A 19714-nucleotide genomic window follows, 5' to 3' on the forward strand; every position below is an offset into this window, starting at 1 on the left:
TCTTCTGCACTGCTGTTAAGACGGTGGGAAGAAAAATAGCACAGTTTACTCACATAACCTCCTCCTTGGCCATCCGCAGCTGAATCCTCTTCTGCACAGGTGCTGGACATTGGTTGAACTGGGCCATTACAGAAGAGGATGCAACCATGGATGGCTAATAAATAAGTTATTACCAGGACTTGGAGTCATCTTCTGTAGCTACCTATGGGTGGGACCTCCTTTCCCTTGACTTCTGTCCATGACCAGAGGTGAAGTCCTTTTCTTAGGAAACCAAAAAACATCATTTTGAGCGTAAAGATAATTACTGCAATCAGGTTACACGACATGCGGTATCTAATTATTACACGAGTCAGTTGTTCTTTTGTCAATGAACTTTAGTTGTTAATGTTCACATTAATTTCAAATGCAACTAACAAAAACTTCTAGATTAAACTATATATGATGTTTTCTTACTACAGGTCTTTTCAAAAGTTGGTGCTGTGAAAACCTGTACCATTTCTAAGAAAAAAGATAAGCAAGGTTTGTAACCCCTCAGTTTTTTGCTAATGTTTTAAAAACTGCAGTAATAAAATGCAGGTGTGAAATAGAAGAATGATTGTGATAAATACAATACCATTGTATATTAGTACATTATTGGGTCACACAAAGCTGTCGCAGGTATGGCAGCAATCAGACATGATAGGGTAATAGAAATTATGCTGATAGCGTTTAATTATACAGCATGTACAGTACCAGTCAAAAGTTTGGACACATCTTTTTTTTCCATGGTTTTTCTTTTGTTTTATTTTCTACATTTTAGATTCACAGTGAAGACATGAAAACAATAAAGAAACACATAAATGAGTTAAAGGGGACCTTTCACCACTCCTGACATGCCTGTTTTAATAGCTTCGTGCATTCCCCATGTAATAACAATTCTAGAGCATCTATTCTTATGTCTCTATGTTGTGCCATTCCTTTATTATTCCAACTAGAAGTTATGAAAGAATTGCCAGCAGTCTGCAGTAAGGGTACAGAGGGGAGGTAACCAGTTGGGGGGGGGGTGTACCTGCACAGACTGAAAATGGCAGCACTGATTGGATAGAGTGTGTGTGTGTGTGTGCAGGTACACCCCCAACTGGCAACACCCCTCTACCCTTACTGCTAGCAATTCATTCATAACTTCTAGTTGAAATTATTAAGGAATGGCACAACATAGAGCCTTAAAGGGAACCTGTCACCGGGATTTTGTGTATATAGTTGAGGACATGGGTTGCTAGATGGCCGCTAGCACATCCGCAATACCCAGTCCTCATAGCTCTGTGTGCTTTTATTGTGTAAATAAAATGATTTGATACATATGCAAATTAACCTGAGATGACTCCTGTCCCTGACTCATCTCACGTACAGGACTCATATCAGGTTAATTTGCATATGTATCAAATAGGTTTTTTGAAACAATAAAAGCACACAGAGCTATGGGGGACTGGGTATTGCGGATGTGCTGGCGGCCATCTAGCAACCCATGTCCTCAGCTCTATACACAAAATCCAGGCGACAGGTTCCCTTTAAGAATAGATGCTCCAGAATTAAAACAGGCATGTCAGGAGTGGTGAAACGTCCTCTTTAAGTAGTAACTAGTATTGAGCGAACTTGGGATTTGCAAGTTCGGCGTTCGGGTTATCTAAGAATTCCGTAATGGATTCCACAGACCATAATGGAATTCTATGGCGAAATGCACCACGGAAGCGTATAAGAAGAATTCCGTATTGCACTCCGTCATAATAGAAGTCTATGGCCAGCATAGACTTCTAATTATGACGGAATGCAATACGGGATGCCTCTTATAGGCTTTCGTGGTGCATGTTGTCGTGGAATTCCATCATGGTCCGTAGTAACGGAATTCTTCAATAACCAGAATGCCGAACTTGCAAATCGCAAGTTCGCTCAATACTAGTAGTAACCAAAAAACGTGTTAAACAAACCAGAATATGTTTTATGTTGTAGATTCTATAAAGTAGCCCTCTTTTTGCTTTGATGATAGCTTTGCACACTCTTGGCATTCTCTCACTGAGCTTCATGAGGTAGTCATCTGGAATGGAATTCCAACAGTGTTCAAGGAATTCCTAGAGGTGCTGAGAACTTTTTGGCTGCTTTTCCTTTGCTCTGCAGTTCAACTCATCCCAAACCATCTCAATTGGGTTAATGTCAGGTAATCATGGAGGCCATATAATCTAATGCAGGCATGCTCAACCTGCGGACCTCCAGCTGTTGCAAAACTACAACTTTCAGCATGCCCGAACACCCTACAGCTATCAGCCTACAGCAGGGAATTGTGGGAGTTGTTTTACAACAGCTGGAGGGCCGCAGGTTGAGCTTGCCTGATCTAATGCATCCTTTATTCTCCTTCTTGGTCAGATAGCCCTGGGGTCAATGTCCTGGTCAAAAACAAATGATGATGCCACTAAGCGCAAACCAGACAGGCTGGCATGTCTCTTCAGAATGCTTTGTTAGCCATGCTCATTAATTGTGTCTTGAATTTTGAATAAAAAATAAATTAAAAAGTGACATATGCAAAGCACCCCCACGCCATAACACGTCCTTCTCCATGCTTTATCATGGGGACCACACATGTAGAAACTATCCATTCACCTCTTCTGTGTCTCACAAAGATCTGGCAGTTGGAACCAAAAATCTCAAATTTTGTCTCATCAGACCAAAGTACAAATATCACGTGGTCTAATGTCCATTCCTTCTGTTTCTTGGCCCAAGAAATTTTCTTGTTGTTCCTCAGTAGTGGCTTCTTTGCAGCAATTTGACCATAAAGGCCCGATTCTTGCAGTCTCCTCTGATCTTTGTAAAGCATTTATGTATGCTCTGATTTGAGCTGCCGTTAATTTGTGGTTTTTTGAGGCTGGTAACTAATGAACTTCGCTGCAGCAGGGGTAACTGTTGGTCTTCCCTTCCCAGGGCAGTCCACATGAGGGCCAGTTTCATCATTAAGTTTAATGGTTTTCATGACTGGAATTGAAGACTGAAAGCAGTGATGGACTTTAGTTTCTCTTTACTTAGTTGAGTGGTTCTTGCCATAATGTAGATTATGAGAGTAGTAGAATAGAGCTAAACATTGTATAGAACCAGTCCTAACTCTACACAACACATCTGATAGTCTTAAACACTTTATGAAACCAAGAAATCCCACAAATATCTCATGATGAGGCATACCACACAACTGAAAATTATTCCTGGCGAATCCTCATGAGGGTGACAAGAATGCCAAGAGTTGTGTGACACAACATCAAGGCAAAAAGAGGTTACCTTGAAGAATCTAAAATATTAAACCTATTCTGGTTTATTTAACATTTTTCCTGTTTACTACTTAAAGGGGTTCTCCAGGAATGAGTTAAAATGGCTGCCATTCATCTGTCCTAGAATGTGAGGAGGACTGGTAGCTTCCACTTGCAGAGCTGCCTACAAGGTTGTGGAGACAGGGCCTCAGTACTCACTGCTCTATAATAGATGGTAATGATCTGATACTCCCTAAGGGCTCTTTCACACTTGCGTTCTTTTCTTCCGGCATAGAGTTCCGTCGTCGGGGCTCTATGCCGGAAGAATCCTGATCAGTTTTATCCTAATGCATTCTGAATGGAGAGAAATCCGTTCAGGATGCATCAGGATGTCTTCAGTTCAGGACCGGAACATTTTTTGGTCGGAGAAAATCATGCTGCGCTTTTTGCTCCGGCCAAAAATCCTGAACACTTGCCGCAAGGCCGGATCCAGAATTAATGCCCATTGAAAGGCATTGATCCGGATCCGGCCTTAAGCTAAACGTCGTTTCGGCGCATTGCCAGATCCGACGTTTAGCTTTTTCTGAATGGTTACCATGGCTGCCGGGAAGCTAAAGTCCTGGCAGCGATGGTAAAGTGTAGTGGGGAGCGGGGGAGCAGTATACTTACCGTCCGTGCGGCTCCCGGGGCGCTCCAGAGTGACGTCAGGGCGCCCCACGCGCATGGATGACGTGATCGCATGGCACGTCATCCATGCGCATGGGGCGCTCTGACATCATTCTGGAGCGCCCCGGGAGCCGCACGGACTGTAAGTATACCGCTCCCCCGCTCCCCCGCTCCCCACTACTACTATGGCAACCAGGACTTTAATAGCGTCCTGGCTGCCATAGTAACACTGAACGCTTTTTGAAGACGGATCCGTCTTCAAATGCTTTCAGTTCATTTGCGTTTTTCCGGATCCGGCGTGTAATTCCAGCAAATGGAGTACACGCCGGATCCGGACAACGCAAGTGTGAAAGAGCCCTAAGATATGCCATCATGGCTGAGCAGCCTGACGGGTAACTGACCAGTATGTAGTGTGTATGTGTGTGTGTATATATATGTATATATATATATATATATATAATGTTGCCGATCAGCACATTACTGCTTGGTCACATGCCACTTGGTAACAGATGACAGCTTCTTTCCTGACCACCACGCATACCCGCACCATGCTACTTTAAATGATAAGTATTATAGCTTTCCATTATTTATTGTTGATGGATTTCATGCACTTTAAATTGTTATATATTCATATATGTGGGGGCATGTTTATGGCTTTGTGGTGAGTCAGGGTGGCATGTGTACATGGTTGGTTCACATGACCTTGTTTTATTGTATACAATAATTTTAACCCATTTTCTGTCGTGTCTGTTGCTTTAAATTTGATCCTTTTTAGATGTGCGGTTTCATCTCTGTATTCTTTTCTTCTTTTTTTTAACTACATTGTGTATTATATACCCTGTGGGCCGGCACTCTTATTTCAACTTTGATGTGCCCCCTTTTTTTGAATTTCATACTCCCTAAGATATGCCATCATGGCTGAGCAACCTGACGGGAAAACTGACCAGTATGTAGTGTGTATGTATGAATTCATCACTTTTGTGGATAGACTCAACCACAACGACATTGGAATGCACTTTACCTCCGAAATTCATCCAAATCAAATATGCTTCCTGGACCTGTTGATCCAGAAGGATGCAGATGGGCAAATCCTTACAGAGATCTTTCGAAAACCTACCTCTACAAACAGTCTCCTGCACTGGACGAGCTGGCACCCAGTGGCATTAAGAAAAGGAATACCAACGGGGCAATATTTGAGAGCCAGAAGGAATTGTGCCACCGAAGAGACTTTTAAGAAAGAGGCAGATGAGCTCTATAATAGATTTAGGAGCAGGGGTTACCCACGCAAATGCCTTAAGAAGGCATTCAATCGTGCTAAAAGCACAAATAGGGATGAATTACTATCTCAGGAATATAAAACCAATCAGAAGAGAGAAGGAAAAGACAAGAGGATCAGATGCATAGGAACTTATGATTGTGGCAACCAACAGGTGATGAAGATTCTTAAGAAACATTGGCAGGTACTTACCAGTGATGAACAACTGCGAGACGTATTACCATCATACCCCAGTGTGACGTATAGGAGAGGACCAAATCTGAGGGACAAACTCGTCCATAGCTTCCTACCTGAAAGACAAATGACAAACACAAGCTGGCTGAAATCCAGTATCACTGGATCCTTCCCCTGTGGGAACTGTACCTTTTGCAAATTCCTACCTAAAGTAAAACAATTTAAAAACCCCATGGATGGACGTACTTATGTGATCAGAGAGTTCTTTAATTGCCGAAGCAGTGGCATTATTTACATTGCATCATGCAACTGCCCCAAGTTATATGTGGGTAAAACCACTCAGGAATTGAGGCGTAGAATATCTGGTCACATCAGCACCATCAACACGGGTAAAGATACGTCACTCTACAGGCATATAACATATGTACATGGTGGTAATTTGGAAGTCCTTAAGTTCTGGGGATTGGAGAGAAAAACCCTGGAACCTAGGAGTGGGAATTTGGACATAAAGCTTCTGCAGGAGGAGGCCAGATGGATACACAGATTACAAACTATGAGTCCGGGCGGCCTAAATGAGGGTTTCTCATATATGGCCTTTATCTGACATGGCACAATTTAAGGAAATACACATACTTGATTGCAAACTAAAATAATTTGTGATATAAAAAATTGAAGCAATAAACTAGGAAAAATTGCATCTCAGACCCCAGTTTAATTGAGGAATTATTGCGGCCCGATTATCAAAATACCACCTAATCCATATTAAAAGAGACAGCCGTAGCATCATACGCATGGATGGATATATATGAATTAGAGCAAAAGAGCTCTCTTGGTTATGTATAAAGTATGGTGGACAACTGATATAGGCAGCTCCGAGAATGGGTCCAAATACAGGTCAGATGTCTGTGGAGCCCTTGTGGACATATCCTTAAAAATAGTGGGGACTCCATATGTTATATGGAAAATATAATTAATATTAAAACATTAATCCATTGTGACTGACAGAGTGTTAAACCCCATACTCCAAAAACGCTGCTTGTCCGTGCCCCTCATACAGAATGTAAATTGCAGACTAATTCTGCACCTAATGGTGTATATAGTAAGGTGGCATGCATTAAATATAGTATGTCAGTGAGGGACATGGATGGGTTAAAAGTGTAATTAAGGAGAAGGAGATGGGGTTGGGCGAACAAAAGGTGGAGAGAAGTGACGATCTCACCTAATTCGCTTTGGTGGGTACTGCCCCATTAGTCATCTGACGAAACAAGTGTGACGTCAGTAGTGAGTCACAAAGGGGGAGGAGAATAGCGCACAATATGTGCGTCAGGGAGACATCATGTGCTTTGACTTCAGGACCTTACCGGGTACTGCCCTGGTGGGTACCGCCCCACTAGTCATCTGACGAAACAAACGTGACGTCAGCAGTGAGTCATCAAGGGGGAGGAGAATAGTGCACAGGATGTGCGTCAGAGAGACATCATGTGCTTTGACTTCAGGACCTTACCGGGTACTGCCCTGGTGGGTACCGCCCCATTAGTCATCTGACGAAACAAATGTGACGTCAGCAGTGAGTCACTAAGGGGGAGGAGAATAGTGCACAGGATGTGCGTCAGAGAGACATCATGTGCTTTGACTTGAGGACCTTACCGGGTACTGCCCTGGTGGGTACCGCCCCACTAGTCATCTGACGAAACAAACGTGACGTCAGCAGTGAGTCATCAAGGGGGAGGAGAATAGTACACAGGATGTGCGTCAGAGAGACATCATGTGCTTTGACTTGAGGACCTTACCGGAGCGCCCACAGTGATTGGCTGTAGGGAAACTTGGGATAGGTGGGCGGGACCTAGAAAGTTATTTAGGAGGGTCGAGACATGCGCACGGCGTCCACATACCCCACATCCCCTGACGAAGCCACTGAGCGTGGCGAAACATGTCGGGAGGGGTGGTATGACGTCCTGTATTTTAAACAGTGCCTGAAATGTTAGGGACCAGTAATAAAAGAGTACGCTGCAGAGACAGCACCAGACATTGAGGAGTGGAATTGAGCATGCCACATGAGCGGTTTAGCGCGAACAGTGACTTCTATGGATGAAATAGAGCAGTCAGTAGCACAAAAGTGTAGAGTGTAGCCTAGAGACAAGTGAATTGAGCAGACTAGTGGCAGCTTCAAAAGTACACACAAACCTAGCAACATTGTTTTACTGTTGTCCAGCCTGAATATAAAGGCCGAACGATAAAAGGATCTTAATAGGAGCGCCCAATCTGCCATCACATTGTATGAATGCACAACCAAAGTAACAGCAGAGGCTTGTAAGTGCAGCTATACCCCATATAAATGAATGGGAGGCACTGCACTCTATAGTGGCTACATGTGAGAAAGGCAAATATATTTACACACTCCAATTGTACCCTCCATCAGACACTGATAATTTTAATAGTTTTCTATAGTTGTTTGGTTTATCTATTTTAAAATAATAACTAATAAAGAAATATTTTTTCTTTCAGTTAGGGACCCCTACAGGGAATTTAGGGTCTGAATAGACCATAGATGCGTTATTACTAATAATATCCCGAGGGTTCCTAAAAGGGACTTTATTTAATAAACTGTGTATATACACATGACAGCTCATAAACCCTTTTAACCGCTACAGGACCGCCGTACGCAGGATTGCGGCCCTGCTCTTCTGGGTGGATGCATATACGCGTCCTCCCGCGATAGCCGAGATTTCCTGTGAACGCGCGCACACATGCGCGCGCGTTCACAGGAACGGAAGGTAAGTGAGTGGATCTCCAGCCTGCCAGCGGCGATCGTTCGCTGGCAGGCTGGAGATGCGATTTTTTTTAACCCCTAACAGGTATATTAGACGCTGTTTTGATAACAGCGTCTAATATACCTGCTACCTGGTCCTCTGGTGGTCCCTTTTGCTTGGATCGACCACCAGAGGACACAAGCAGCTCAGTAAAGTAGCACCAAACACCACTACACTACACCCCCCCCCCCCGTCACTTATTAACCCTTTATGAACCACTGATCACCCTGATCACCCCATACAGACTCCCTGATCACCCCCCTGTCATTGATCACCCCACTGTAAGGCTCCATTCAGACGTCCGTATGATTTTTACGGATCCACGGATACATGGATCGGATCCGCAAAACACATACGGACGTCTTAATGGAGCCTTACAGGTGGGTGATTAATGACAGGGGGGTGATCACCTCATATACACTCCCTGATCACCCCTCTGTCATTGATCACCCCCCTGTCATTGATCACCCCCCTGTCATTGATCACCCCCCTGTCAGGCTCCATTCAGAGTCCGTATGTGTTTTGCGGATCCGATCCATGTATCCGTGGATCCGTAAAAATCATACGGACGTCTGAATGGAGCCTTACAGGGGGGTGATCAATGACAGGGGGGTGATCACCCCCCTGTAAGGCTCCATTCAGAATTTTTTTTTGGCCCAAGTTAGCGGAAATAATTTTTTTTTTGTTTGTAAGAAAAAACAAAGTCTCATATTCCACTAAATCAAAAAATAAAATCTCACATGAACTCACCATACCCCTCACGGAATCCAAAACACATTCCCCAACTTCTCCTGAGTACAGCGATACCACATGTGTGACACTTTTTTGCAGCCTAGATGCGCAAAGCGGCCCAAATTCCTTTTAGGAGGGCATTTTTAGACATTTATATTCCAGACTTCTTCTCACGCTTTAGGGCCCCTAAAATGCCAGGGCAGTTTAAATACCCCACATGTGACCCCATTTCGGAAAGAAGACACCCCAAGGTATTCCGTCAGGGGCATATTGAGTCCATGAAAGATTTCAATTTTTGTCCCAAGTTAGCGGAAAGTGAGACTTTGTGAGAAAAAACTAAAGAAAATCAATTTCCGCTAACTTATGCTCAAAAAATTTTTTCTATGAACTCGCCAGGCCCCTCATTGAATACCTTGGGGTGTCTTCTTTCCAAAGTGGGGTCACATGTGGGGTATTTATACTGCCCTGGCTTTTTAGGGGCCCTAAAGCGTGAGAAGAAGTCTGGGATCCAAATGTCTAAAAATGCCCTCCTAAAAGGAATTTGGGCCGCTTTGCGCATCTAGGCTGCAAAAAAGTGTCACACATGTGGTATCGCTGTACTCGGGAGAAGTTGGGGAATGTGTTTTGGGTTGTCATTTTACATATACCCATGCAGGGTGAGATAAATATCTTGGTCAAATGCCAACTTTGTATAAAAAAATGGGAAAAGTTGTCTTTTGCCAAGATATTTCTCTCACCCAGCATGGGTATATGTAAAATGACACCCCAAAATACATTCCCCAACTTCTCCTGAGTACGGCGATACCAGATGTGTGACACTTTTTTGCAGCCTAGGTGGGCAAAGGGGCACACATTCCAAAGTGCACCTTTCGGATTTCACCGGTCATTTTTTACAGATTTTGATTGCAAACTTCTTCTCACACATCTGGGCCCCTAGAATGCCAGGGCAGTATAACTATCCCACAAGTGACCCCATTTTGGAAAGAAGACACCCCAAGGTATTTTGTGATGGGCATAGTAAGTTCATGGAAGTTTTTATTTTTTGTCACAAGTTAGTGAAATATGAGACTTTGTAAGAAAAAAAAAATAATAATCATCATTTTCCGCTAACTTGTGACAAAAAATTCTAGGAACTCGCCATGCCCCTCACGGAATACCTTGGGGTGTCTTCTTTCCAAAATGGGGTCACTTGTGGGGTAGTTATACTGCCCTGGCATTCAAGGGCCCTAATGTGTGGTAAGTAGTTTGCAATCAAAATGTGAAAAAAATGGCCTGTGAAATCCGAAAGGTGCTCTCTGGAATGTGTGCCCCTTTGCCCACCTTGGCTGCAAAAAAGTGTCACACATCTGGTATCGCCGTACTCAGGAGAAGTTGGGGAATGTGTTTTGGGGTGTCATTTTACATATACCCATGCTGGGTGAGAGAAATATCTTGGCAAAAGACAACTTTTCCCATTTTTTTTATACAAAGTTGGCATTTGACCAATATATTTATCTCACCCAGCATGGGTATATGTAAAATGATACCCCAAAACACATTCCCCAACTTCTCCTGAGTACGGCGATACCAGATGTGTGACACTTTTTTGCAGCCTAGGTGGGCAAAGGGGCACACATTCCAAAGTGCACCTTTCGGATTTCACCGGTCATTTTTTACAGATTTTGATTGCAAACTTCTTCTCACACATCTGGGCCCCTAGAATGCCAGGGCAGTATAACTATCCCACAAGTGACCCCATTTTGGAAAGAAGACACCCCAAGGTATTTTGTGATGGGCATAGTAAGTTCATGGAAGTTTTTATTTTTTGTCACAAGTTAGTGAAATATGAGACTTTGTAAGAAAAAAAAAATAATAATCATCATTTTCCGCTAACTTGTGACAAAAAATTCTAGGAACTCGCCATGCCCCTCACGGAATACCTTGGGGTGTCTTCTTTCCAAAATGGGGTCACTTGTGGGGTAGTTATACTGCCCTGGCATTCAAGGGCCCTAATGTGTGGTAAGTAGTTTGCAATCAAAATGTGAAAAAAATGGCCTGTGAAATCCGAAAGGTGCTCTCTGGAATGTGTGCCCCTTTGCCCACCTTGGCTGCAAAAAAGTGTCACACATCTGGTATCGCCGTACTCAGGAGAAGTTGGGGAATGTGTTTTGGGGTGTCATTTTACATATACCCATGCTGGGTGAGAGAAATATCTTGGCAAAAGACAACTTTTCCCATTTTTTTTATACAAAGTTGGCATTTGACCAATATATTTATCTCACCCAGCATGGGTATATGTAAAATGATACCCCAAAACACATTCCCCAACTTCTCCTGAGTACGGCGATACCAGATGTGTGACACTTTTTTGCAGCCTAGGTGGGCAAAGGGGCACACATTCCAAAGTGCACCTTTCGGATTTCACCGGTCATTTTCTACAGATTTTGATTGCAAACTTCTTCTCACGCATCTGGGCCCCTAAAATGCCAGGGCAGTATAACTACCCCACAAGTGACCCCATTTTGGAAAGAAGACACCCCATGGTATTTTGTGATGGGCATAGTGAGTTCATGGAAGTTTTTATTTTTTGTCACAAGTTAGTGGATTTTGAGACTTTGTAAGAAAAAAAAAAAAATCATAATTTTCCGCTAACTTGTGACAAAAATAAAAAGTTCTATGAACTCACTATGCCCATCAGTGAATACTTTAGGGTGTCTACTTTCCGAAATGGGGTCATTTGTGGGGTGTTTGTACTGTCTGGGCATTGTAGAACCTCAGGAAACATGACAGGTGCTCAGAAAGTCAGAGCTGCTTCAAAAAGCGGAAATTCACATTTTTGTACCATAGTTTGTAAATGCTATAACTTTTACCCAAACCATTTTTTTTTTACCCAAACATTTTTTTTTTTTTATCAAAGACATGTAGAACAATAAATTTAGCGAAAAATTTATATCTGGATGATTTTTGCAAAATTTTACAACTGAAAGTGACAAATTTCATTTTTTTGCTAAAAAAATCGTTACATTTTGATTAATAACAAAAAAAAAGTAAAAATACTAGCAGCAATGAAATACCATCAAATGAAAGCTCTATTAGTGAGAAGAAAAGGAGGTAAAATTCATTTGGGTGGTAAGTTGCATGACCGAGCAATAAACGGTGAAAGTAGTGTAGTGCAGAAGTGTAAAAAGTGGCCTGGTCATTAAGGGGGTTTCAGCTAGCGGGGTTGAAGTGGTTAATCTAAATGAAAGACTTTTATATATTTACAACAAAAAAAATCGGCCTGCAAAAAACTAAGGCCTTTATCGCATCCTAACATATAAAAAAAAAAGCTAGAACTAATTTAATCCATATAGTAAAAGCTCAAAAAAATTATTTTCTTAAAGCATATTCAGGTGCTGCGGTTACATCAATCACAAGCCTATCTGTTGTGATTCAAAACCACATCCACATCTAAATCTGTGGCAAAAATGCAGCGTCCTTTACTCATTTACTTGTTGCTTTTTTAACCACACCCAGCAGCACTGTCTGAACATACCGTATTAGAATGGTGTGGAATAAATTACACGTGGACAAAATTGTTCGTACCCATTTGTTAAAGAAAGAAAAACCAACAATGGTAACTGAAATAACTTGAAACTGACAAAAGTAATGATAAACATTTATAGAAAATCAGCTAATGAAAATCGGATATTGCTTTTGAATTGTGGCTCCACAGAATAATAAAAAAAAAATAACTAATAAAACTGGCCTTGTAAAAGATTGAAAATAATTTGACCATAGGTACTTATAACCATATTATAAGGGATCTACTATAAGGGATCTACTATCTACAGAGCACCTAACCCAAACCCGAACTTCTGTGAAGAAGTTTGGGTACCAAAGATGCCGATTTTTCTTACTATGTTTTTCTTAAAATGTTTTGCACTCGCGCGGAAAAATCATGCATTTTCCCGCAACGCACCCGCACCTTATCCGGGCAAAAAACATGATGCCTGTGTGAAAGAGGCCTTAGGGTCTCATTTTTGCGGGATGAGATAACTGGTACTATTTGGGGGTACATACTACTTTTTGATCGTTTGGTATTTTGAGATGTAAGGTTATTTATTTATTTTTTACGGTGTTCACCAGACGGCTTAGCTCATGTGATATTTTTATAGAGCAGTTTGTTACGGATGCGGCGATACCCAATATGTCTTTTTTTAAAATATATTTTGGTTTTTATGTCTCCATTTTCTGAAAACCATATCTTTTTTTTATTTTTTGGCCGATTCTTTTTGGTATTACACTTTTTGTGATAAAAGATGAAAAAATTAGCTTTTTTTTCATTTTCACAGTGTTGACCAGATCATGTGATATTTTTATAGAGCAGGTTGTTATGGATGCGGCAATACATAATGTTTTTTTTTTTTTTTTTTTTTTTAATTTCCATATTTTATAGCTCTCTTTTTATGGGGAAGGGGAGTTTTTTTTTTTTTTTTTATTGAAACAATTTTTTTTTACTGTTAAAAACACTTTTATTTTTGTCCCACTATGGGACTTCAACATTTCAGTGTCAGATCCCTGTTTCAATACAACACAATACATCTGTTAATCCGCTGGCATTGGTGTTTTTACCGATGCTGGCAGATACAGCAAGGGCCCGGCTGTCATTATCAGCCGGGCCCCTGCTGCTGATTGCGGCAGCACGTGTGAGGCAGCCGGTTAACCCTAGGACGAGAATGCTCGTCCTAGGGCGTTAAGTACCTGTCAGTTAGGACGAGCATTCTCATCCTAGGTCGGCAACCAGTTAATATGACCTCTTCAATTTTACCATCAAATCTATCAATTGGACCATTTTCTTCTCTCACATGGACACCCCCCCTCCTCCTCCTTAATTTTGTCGCCTTCTGCATATATATATATATCTCCACAATCCACACATTACTTTGTATGCAATTCTGCCCAGGTGAAGGGGTCCGACTGATCCCCGAAACTCGTCTTTTATTTGCTTTTTATTTTATTTTAATTAAGAAAATAAAAGAAGACCCTTTCTTATGCCGTTTTTTTTATGGTTTCCTGCGCCAGAAAAGGTGAACAAATCTGAAGTTGAATCTGTGCGGGGTACAATGAAATCTCAAGACATTCTGGAGCAAAATGTGCTGCCCAGCATCATAAAGCTTGGTCTCACTCGCAGGTCATGGGTCCTCCAAGAGTATAGTGACCCAAAGCACAGGGCAAAAAACATCCAAAATGGCTAAGAGCAAAGCTTTGGGCTACTCTGAAATGGCCTTCTATAAGCCCTGATCTTAATCCCATTGAACATCTGTTGAAGGACCTGAAACATGCAATCTGGAGAAGGCACCCATGAAACCTGAGACAGCTGGAACAGTTTGCTCACAAGGAGTGGGCCATGATACCTGTGGGCAGGTGCAGGAGTCTCATTGAGAGTTATAGAAATCGATTGCAGTGATTGCCTCAAAAGGTTGTGCAACAAAATGTTAAGTTTAGGGGTACCATCATTTATGTCCAGGCTAGTTTAATGTGTTTGTTTTAGAAATGATTCTGTTGAACCTCAATTCAAAAGCAATGTCTGATTTTCAGTAACAGTTTATTTATTTTTACTTTTGTCCGTTTTAGGTAATTTCAGTGACCATTGTGGGTTTTTCTTCCTTTAACAGAAGGGTACCCACAATTTTGTCCACGTGTGTAAGCCAACTATTTTGTGACCTTATTAAACCTTTTTCCTATTTGAAGATATGTTGTAATGCCTCTTTCACATTTTCATGGCCATAATCTATATTTTCCTTTAATACAAAATGGCTGCCATTATAGCAATACTTAGGTGATGTTTCTTTTTAGGTGCCCTTCTGTCTATGGGCTTTGGATTTGTAGAGTATCAGAAGCCAGAACATGCACAAAAAGCTCTACGACAGCTGCAGGTATGTCTTTTTAGGGTCTGGACAATATGAGACTTATGTCATGCGAGTTTTGTTCCTTTTGTATGTGTCTTGTGCTTCCATTTCTGATTCATTAGCCGAGCTGTTTCCATTAGTCCCATGAAGTTTGTATGTAATGCAGCGCGTTTACTTGATCCCTGATAATACAAACTGCTTCTAAATGTGGTAGTGCGGGTGTGGATGACAGAGGGTAGACCATTCTTGCAATAGGTGAAGGTACCCCAGCGGTCAGACCTCTACTAATCTAAGATTTAAAGGGGTTCTCTGAGATTTTATATTGATTATTTAACCTACTAATGTAAGATTGCTGACTCCTGGCACCCGTGCCGATCAGCTGTTTGAGGAGGCCACAGTGCTCCCATGAGCGCCGTGGGCATCTCGCAGCTTACCAAGCACAGCGCCATACATTGTGTAGCAGCTGTACTTAGTATAGCAGCTCAGCTCCATTCACTTGAATAGGGGTGAGCTGCCTCTAGACCATGTGACCAATGTACGGTGACGTCACAGGGCCTAGGAGGAGGCCTAAGCACTCACTGAGCGTTGCAGCCTCTAATGACAGCAGGGGTCCCAGGAGTCAGACCCCTGCCAGTGTCATGTTAATGATCTATCCTGAGGATAGGTAATCAGTATGTAAAACCCCTTTTAAGATATATGGAGTGGATAGATAAATGTTTCCACGAACACCCTTTTAGGGTCACTACAAACATGAAGTTCGTATGGCGATGTTTTGCACACAGTGTGTCTTACCTCTAATGTTTTTTTATCAGGGCATTTTTCCCCTATAGAAAAGGTGATGTGAAAAAGCCTGAAAACTATGCCAAGAGCTACGGCATTTATAATTTTTTTAAAAAGAAACCAGCAACTAGCATCTGGAGCAAAAATGCCATTAAAAACACAAAAGCGCAGGGAAAAATAAAACGCCAGCAAAAACCTTTGTGTGAACTCTCAGACCCTTAAAACCCTTCGGCTCCTTGCAGACAAGCGTTTCTCGCACTGCGAGTGCGCAGCGCAGCTCCCGGTCCTGACCTCCCAGCACTGACGGGGTCACATTGCATTATATTGATTTATGATGCTATGTAACCCTTACAGTTCTGGAATGTATTGTATAACACATAATGCTGCCACGTTATCCCATACATTCCAGAACTGTAAGGGTTATATAGCATCATAAATCAATATAATGCTATGTGACCCCGTCAGTGCTGGGACATTTGACTTGAGACCTACCTACCTTTTCATAATTCTATTGGGTATTCCCAACTTGGACACCTATCACTTATCCACAGGTGATGCCATAAATGTTTGAGGTGCAGTTCCCAGCTCTGAAACCCGTCCTGCGGCCTCTATGAATGGAGCAAAGGCCATGCACATGCAGCGTCGTCCATTCATCTCTAAAACCGCTTCTCAAGCATGGATATGCCTGTGGATGTCGCATAAAGGCCTACGATTGCAAACCCCCATGTTTATCTGCGATCCTGTTAAATTCCTTTCACTTTCTAAAACACCACATCCATAATATACTTATAGAGCAGCCATGTTTCTTTCCACAAACATCTCCTCTTTTCATTGGTTAGTGATGTTACTCCACTACTTTAGCATGAAACCTGAGAGGGCCACATGGGCTGTCATTACATTGTAGCCTTAAGGCCTCTTTCAGACGGGCATCCCGGATTTGCTCCAGGTGCATTGCGGGAAGCCCACGCGAGTACGCACTAAATTTTTTTCAGTTTTGATTGCGTTGCGTTGTTCAGTTTTTATTGCGCGGGTGCAATGCGTTTTGCACGTGCGTGATAAAATACTGAATGTGGTACCCAGACCGGAACCGGGATTTCTTCACTGGAGTTCGGGTTTGGGTTAGGCGTTCTGTAGATTTTATTATTTTCCCGTATAACATCCAGAGCAAATCCGGTGTGAAGGAGTCCTTAGTGTCTTCTTCTAGGGCAAGGAATGCAGTGATGTTGATGCGGAAGGGCTGAGGTTTCCTCAGACATGCAGGCATGGTTCTGATTTATGCAGCCACCACTAGGGGGAGCTCACTGCAAAAGAATGTATGCAGATAGTGAGATATGCAGTGAGCCTCTCCTAGTGGGGCCTGCACCAACTACTGTAGCTGTGTGCCGGAAAGGAGGGGAAGCAGTTCTGTATCGGCCTATAAGCAGTCATGTGGCCTTCCTATATGGTAGGTACACTGCTTTTGCTTAGTCCACTTGCTCTGATGCTGACTGTTGGCATTCATTATCTCAGTGGCACATACAAGCTGTGAAATGTGTGTTCTTTGTTTCCTTACCTTAGCACTGTACAGTTGACGATCACCAGCTAGAAGTTAAACTATCAGAACGGGCAATCAGGTGAGTGTGCATTCAGTGCCCTGGTACATGGATTGGATATTAATGATCTCTAAAGTTGGCCATACACATTAGATCTATGGGGTATGGAGTCTCCTCACTCTCCCAGATAAGAATTGGTTTTCAACGCCCAATCCTTTTTGTTATCGGGGAGATGAGGTGCTACCAGATGTGTCTTGTCAGCAGCTTTCTCCCCATTCACTATATATATATATATATATATATATATGTGCGCATGCATATATATGGGAGGGCTGGCAGAGCAAACTGTCGGCTGACCGTTATGCCATGTGTATGGCCAGCTTAAAGGGGTTGTCTCACTTCAGCAAGTGGTATTCATCATGTAGAGAAAGTTCATACATGACACTAATGTATTTGTATTATCCATATTGCTTCCTTTGCTGGCTGGATTTATTTTTTCATCACGTTAAACACCTCTTGTTTCCATGGTTACGACCACCCTGCAATCAATCAGCGGTGGTTGTGCTTGCACACTAAGGCCCCTTTTACACAAGTGAGTTTTCTGCGCAGGTACAATGCGTGACCTGAACGCATAGCACACGCGCGTCAGTTCTGCGTTGCGTGAAAAATATTCAGCGTTTTTTTATGCAGCCCGGGCCCCAAAAAAGTGAATGGGGCTTCAGTGAAAAATGCATTGCATCCGGAAGCAAGTGCGGATACGATGCGTTTTTCACTGATGGTTGCGAAGTGATGTTGTTTGTAAACCTTCAGTTTTTTATCACGTGCGTGAAAAACGCATCAAAACGCATTGCACCCGCCTGTAAAAAACTGAACGCAATTGCAGACAAAACTGACTGAACTTGCTTGCAAAATGGTGCGAGTTTCACTGAACGCATCCGGAGCCTACCCGTCACGCTCTTGTGAAAGAGGCCTAAACCAAAATGCGCTGGTCTCTCTGGTGGCGTGTGAGCTCACGTAGTGCTCTGTCCTATAGTGTACAAGCACACCCACTGCTAATGGATTGCAGGATGGTCGTAACCATGGAAACGAGCAGTGTATAATGTGATGGAAAAATGAATCCAGCCAGCGAAGGAGGCAATATGGACGATCACAATACATTAGTAAGTGGTTTGTATTAACTTCCTCTACATAATAAAAGCTATTTGCTGAAATGAGACACCCCTTTAATACTGTTGCACTCTTGGCAAAGCCTCATAGGAGGGTTGCTCATTTGCCTTCTGAGGGCACATGGAGGATAAACATCTGGAACATTTATATGCTTGGAGTAGGGGGACTTTATTGTGGCATTTGTGACGTTTGCATATTTTGGAGGTTTTTTTATGCTGCTCACATCCCTTTTTTATTTTATTTTTTTGAGAGTCGGCTGGTCTGCCATGGCCTGACCGGGTTACTCAACTAAAATAACTGGCGTAAATGACACCACCTAAGAGCTATTTGCTTTCCTGGTGCTCAGACTTCAAAAAATTTATGGAACGCCAGTCATAGTAAATTCCCCCACAATATTTTCAATATGTGCTTTCTCCAAAAAAGTTACAAATCAGAAATCTGTTAGATATGTGCACAGTGGAAAATGTACCGTACACGCATTTGTGTTATATTCTAGTACATTTGGAATACAAGTTGTGTGTTTGCAGTTGATGAATTGGATCACAAGAAAGCGTAATAAATACTTTTTTGCAGGCTAAAAGCAATAATAATATACTGCATGACTTGATAAAGGCTCACACATTGAGTGTAAGGTTGGCTGTTTCCACTAGGTGGCACTATAGTGATGGCTTTCTTTATCTTGGAAGAGACTCAGTCTTCATATCCATGCTCCTGGCCTATAAGACTCCCTTCACCAGTTCTGGTGCTCTCTGCGAGGAGAAACATTACCCCCTGAGAGCTGTATTTTAAGGACCATAAACATAATCCGATTTCTGTTGGGTAAATTAAGGCAATCCATAAGCCCAAAGCCAACAAAACATTTGTCATGTGCTGTTTAAAATGTCTAGTAAAACAAGTTCCAAATAAATTAAGAGGAAAACCGAAGAAGCAAATAAATTGTATAGTGAGGCTACTTTCACACTGGCGCTTTGGTTTCAGTTTGTGAGATCCGTTCAGGGCTCTCACAAGCGGTCCAAATCGGATCAGTTTGCATTCTAATACATTCTGAATGGATAAGGATCCGCTCCGAATGCATCAGTTCAGTCTACATTCCGCTGTGGAGGCGGACAGCAAAATGCTGCTTGCAGTTTTTTAGTGTCCGTCTGATGAAACTGAGCCAAACGGATCCGTCCTGATACACAGTGTAAGTCAATGGGGACGGATCCGTTTTCACTGACACAATCTGGCACAATAGAAAACGGATTCGTCGTCCGTTGATTTTCAGTAGTGTTCAAGACGGATCCGTCTTGGCTATGTTAAAGACAATACAAACGGATCTATCTGAACGGATGCAGACGGTTGTATTATCTGAACGGATCCGTCTGTGCAGATCCATGACGGATCCGCACCAAACGCGAATGTGAAAGTAGCCTAAGGCCTCATGCACACGACCGTTTTTTTT

At 42.4% G+C, this 19714-nt stretch overlaps 1 protein-coding gene across 1 annotated transcript in view; it reads left to right on the top strand.

Annotated features, from left to right (window-relative positions):
* Positions 1 to 19714, top strand: part of RBM19 (RNA binding motif protein 19) — a 71002-nt gene that overhangs the window by 41173 nt on the left and 10115 nt on the right. The window contains 3 exon segments of the mRNA XM_044275319.1: positions 459 to 519; positions 14742 to 14821; positions 17132 to 17187. Coding sequence (XP_044131254.1) covers positions 459 to 519; positions 14742 to 14821; positions 17132 to 17187 — 197 coding nt within the window.

Source organism: Bufo gargarizans, chromosome 1 (genome assembly GCF_014858855.1).
Source record: "Bufo gargarizans isolate SCDJY-AF-19 chromosome 1, ASM1485885v1, whole genome shotgun sequence".
NCBI classification, from domain to species: Eukaryota; Metazoa; Chordata; class Amphibia; order Anura; family Bufonidae; genus Bufo; species Bufo gargarizans.